The following is a 4,904-nucleotide window of genomic DNA, read 5'->3' as shown; positions in this document are numbered from 1 at the left end:
ACATCATCCCAAATCAAACCATCCCTAATTCACCCCAACAACATCTCGTTTCGTTCATCGTATTTGTAAGAAACTCTCTCGTCTCCCTCTGGCTCCTCCTCCTCAACTTGTCGGTTGACGCCACCGCCGTCGCTAGCCTTGTCGGTCGCCGTCGATCATCCTCTCAGATCGCCTCCGCTCGCCGATTTGGTAACTGGTAAGTCTCCCTTTCTCTTTGCTCTCTTCTTTACTCTCCAGATTTGTTTCTCTTGCTCTTCTATTTACTCTCCTGTTGCTGTCCAGGTTGCGGGCATTTTTTTTAATATTATTTTTTGATCTTGGAGTGCAATGACCACAGTTGTTTGTCTGTATTAATTTTGACTGACTAATATTATTTTGTGTTAGATTGTGGCTGTTCTTATTAATCTCTCGTGTTGAAATTGTGGAGATTTTAGGTATATAGACATCTCTCAACCACATCGCCCGAAGCAATCTCTCTCTCTCTCTCTCTGTTAACATTTGAAGCTGGTTCTCTCTTTTTTACTTTATTTTTCCGTGCTTCTTATCTGTCAATTGTCTGGTTTTTACCGATCTATTCATATGTTTTTGGTTTATTGATTTATTTCCATGTCTTAGAATCTCTCCATCTATTCCTCAGAAATTCCATATATTTCTATAGGTGAACTTGTTTATTAGGGGGGAAAAAAGAAAAAAGAAACAAAAAACTCCAAAAACTAAAAACTAACCGGATGAGTTTTTTTTTTTTCACAGTTTCAGAAATATTAATAAATTTTTTGAATTCTCAAAAAATAATATTTCATCTTTTTCCAAATGCAACACTTTGCCAAACGTTAAGACTTTTGAAGTGCAATGTTATATCTTTGCTATTAGTTCAAAGTTATCAATTCATTCCTCATTCTTTCTTTTAGGTAGTGTTCTGCTGTAACCTTTCTTAAAAAAGGATTTGATTCATGAAACATTATTTGAGAGAGGTAAAGTGTCGCAGAGCAACAGTGATCATCGTGATAAATGATTGTTTGATGTTATAGATTTTTTTTTTTTTTTTTTTTTTTTTTTTTTTGATTTATTGTCTCAAAATCACATACGGTACGTCAACCTATATTTCTTTTTATATTATTTGGTGTATTAAGGAAATGAATCATTATCAATATCTTTTTTGCAATTGAGGTTGTTGCGGCTGGTGAGCATTACAAGATTTCTTTTTGTCCTTTTTCACTCAACTATAATGCAGGTTTGTTCTTTTTATTTTTGTGTCATCAGAAAAATAAGGCTCTTGACAGCAGAGGTGGTAAAATGTTGAGCACTAGGGATCGAAATTTACCTGAAGATGTTGTGAATGAGATACTCTCAAGGCTGCCCGTGAAATCCCTGTTGCGATTCAAATGTGTCTGCAGGTACTGGTACACACTAATTAAAAATCCTGATTTCATTAGCAAGCACTTCAACCAAGAAAACAATAATGGCCGTCTCCTTGTTCATCATTATATTTCCGACATTGAAAGATATGCTATCGCTCTTTTCCCTGATGAAACACTTGCTGGCATACCTCTTTTACATGAAAATCTTGATCATCTACAGATCCCAGATTGTATGGGACATGTTGTTGGCCCCATTGACGGCATATTTTTGGTATACACTTGGTATAGTGATGGCGACCGTATGGCTCTGTGGAACCCTGCTATGAGAGAGTTTAGACGCCTCCATGTACTCGAACCAATTTTTCCACCAAATTTTCATGACATTGTAAATGTAGTTGGATTTGGGTTGGATCCATTGACTAGGGATTACAAGATTATTTGGATTCGCAACTTTGCTGAAGCGATTGGTGATGAATCAGGTGATGAATCGGGTGATGAAATAGATTATCCTTATTATGTTGTTGCAGTGTACACTCTAGGTAAAGATTCGTGGAGACATTTTGATCTTCTTACGATGCCTACACGTCGTTCCATCTATAATTCTTTATGTGCCACATGCATAAATGGAGCATATTATTGGCTGTGTACTGTAGTTAATGATGCTAATCGATATGGCATCCTTTCATTTGACATGAGGCTAGAGGAGTTTAGAGAGATAGAGGTGCCTGCTAGTACTGAACATAAATGGGGGTCTCTTTCATTGTACAACGGTTCTATTGGTTTGTTCTTTTCTCAAACTGGTTTGACTTTGGAATGTATTATTGATATATGGGTGATGGAGGAGGAAGGGTGTTGGATCAAACTAGTAACAGTAAAACCCTTTCCAGAAGTTTCACGTCCGTGTGGGTTTTGGAAGGAGAAGGAGCTTTTCTTTGAAACTCGGATGAACAAGCTGGTGTTGTTCAACCATGAAACTCATGAGATTATAAATCTTGAAATGTACGGATGTGGCGGTTTTCTTGGGCTTTGCGCTGTTTGCTACAAAGAGAGCTTAGTTTCATTGTTCGGACAAAATGATGAGGATGGGAGGAGGTGCTACCAATTCTCTGATGCGGTTCAGGACTTCTTTAGGAAACCAGAGCCTAGCGTTTAGGGAACCAAATCCAAAATGAACTATTATTATTGTTATTTGATTGTCCTCTTCGGTGTTGGCTTTTTTTTTTTTTTTTTTTTTTTTTTTTTTGTGTGTAGGTTGTCTCGTTGGTTTATTTTCTCTCTTCTGAAAATTTGTACTTTTTTTTATGGATGTTGAAATTAATAAATCAACATTATATATGTTGACCTGTCTTTACTTTTTATTATTATTTTGAAGAGTAATACTAGATCTCCTAATTTCTACCCCCGAACTCCCTCGAATGATAACAATTTATTTTTTGCCATATCATTGGGTGAGTTTGGAAAAATTAGGGGATGGAACATTTTCACACTTTTTATCTCAATCTCTTTATTAATTAACTAGTAGGTATTTTGTGCGATACATGATAATTTATTTTTAAAATGAAAAATTAATTTTGAATCTTAATATTTTGTGTAGAAAAATTCTAACAATCGAAAGCCAAAGTATAAATAGATTTGCTAATGATTGATAAAAATTTATGTCACTATGTAAAAGGCTTATAAAAAAAATTCAAATAATTTTTTAAAAAATTATATTTTTAACTTGAAATCAAATCATCATTTGTATTAATCTAATTTATCAAAAAATTATGAATTTCACTTATATCAAAATATTTTTTTCTGAAAAAAATAAAAATAACTAAATTTTTTATAATATATATAAATTATGACTTGATTATAACTCATGGTATATTATTTTGATTATTAATTGAAAAGATTTTTACTAATTTCTTTTGTTTTTAATCATATCTAAAGTGATATATCAGGTCTTTAATTATATCTTAAGGTGGGTTTACTCAAAGGTAGGATAGTAAGAGTTATTCACATTGATGCATAAAAAATTATAAATTCAAACCATAAATAGTGTTTTTAAAAAGAATTAGGCACAAAATCTCTATAACCTTAATAGGCTCAGTTCTTAAAAGGATTCTGATTAATTATATGACACATCATAATAATTGTAAATTTTTTATTCCAGCTAAATTATTTTTGCATGCATATTTTGGCAGAGCTAATGAAGGTACATTATCAATAATATTAAAATTTCAAAATTTTTATTTGAAAACTACTCAAGAAACATGCCTTAAATATATATAATTATTTTTGATGAATCATTATTCCTTAAAATAATACTCTTACCATTTATCATTTGGCATTTGTTAAAAATTTAACAAAAAAAAGTATTGAATTCTATTATTTCAATTAATCAATATTAAATTAGACGTTACACGTGTATATAAATTATTTTTAGAAATGACTGTCGGAACCTTTTGTTAGTAGTTTATCCGAGTCGAATAGAGCGAGTTAACTGGGACAGACAGATATTTGAACAGCCCTAATTCCCAGATTGTCAATCCGCCTGCCCGACTCTCTCAATTGAGTTATCAGATTACAAGTATTTTTATAGAATTTATAACTAAATAATTTTTTTCCAAATAAATAAAGAAATGATGAATAAAAAGTAAATTATCATTAAATGGATATACATGGACACCTGATGAAAGTAACACATTGGCCATTTATTAGTCTTGTAACTTTCTGCTAGAATCAATTAGGCCCAACATAGATCTGCAGTCCAGCCGATGTTCAAAGTACACAGCTGTTGCCTTTCTTGTAATTAGGGATGACAATTTACATAATCACATAGAAAAATGAAAAGAAATGGTGACAAATGCTCTATAAATGCATTTGTCCCTAACATTTGTTACTTATCTTTAAAATATTTAATTATTTTATTAACACATACCTTAAAGATACATATCAATAAGTTTTAAAATATTATACATTTTGCAAGAAAATATAAAATTTTCTTAACCTATGTAAGCAAGAGCTAATATTTATATTTCAGAAATAGATCAATAGTTAGAATTTGCCCAGTTGTTCATATTTTAATTTGATGAACTCCTCTCACGTGTGGAATGATTTAGTGTACATTATTATGATCAGATTTTAATATATAGTATATAACATGCGTACATGTTACTACTATCTAGGCTAGCTTTTGCTTCATTGTTCTTGGACATGAAAAGTTGCAATTACTAGATAGTTTGTCCAAAACATGAGAAATTATTCAAGAATTTGTTTTTTCTTGGGTTTTTTTTTTTTTTTTTAGATTGGAAAGAAGAAAAAAGAACTAAAGAAAAATCAAATTCTTGAGTTGGATAGTTAGGTATGGTGAGCCTATTTTGGGGCATGTTATAAAAATATTAATACAAAAAATTGAGATGGTTGGATATTAGTAGTTATATTTTTATATCAAATTTATCTTTAAAAAATAGACAGAAATATAATTTTAATAATAGACCATTCTTTTTTCATTTGGCGTATTAAGGAAATGAATCATTATAAATATCTTTTTTGCAATTGGGG

At 31.3% G+C, this 4,904-nt stretch overlaps 1 protein-coding gene across 2 annotated transcripts; it reads left to right on the top strand.

Moving 5' to 3' along the window:
* Window positions 1–2,693, top strand: LOC114285140 (putative F-box protein At5g62060). Of its 2 annotated transcripts, none has more exons than XM_082898296.1 (2): window positions 1–971; window positions 1,261–2,693. In XM_082898296.1, the coding sequence occupies exons 1-2, from the start codon at window positions 951–953 to the stop codon at window positions 2,509–2,511; spliced, it is 1,272 nt and encodes a 423-aa protein (XP_082754422.1). In that variant the 5' UTR covers window positions 1–950; the 3' UTR covers window positions 2,512–2,693. The 2 variants fall into 2 exon arrangements, with proteins under 2 accessions (XP_082754422.1, XP_082754423.1); XM_082898297.1 differs by having other exon boundaries at window positions 2–196.
* Window positions 2,694–4,904: the final 2,211 nt, after the last annotated feature.

This window comes from Camellia sinensis, chromosome 12, assembly GCF_055761805.1.
Source record: "Camellia sinensis isolate YWXY chromosome 12, ASM5576180v1, whole genome shotgun sequence".
In the NCBI taxonomy this organism is placed as follows: Eukaryota; Viridiplantae; Streptophyta; class Magnoliopsida; order Ericales; family Theaceae; genus Camellia; species Camellia sinensis.
The sequence above is the reverse complement of the archived record's forward strand: the minus strand, read 5'-3'. Positions and strand labels throughout refer to the sequence as shown.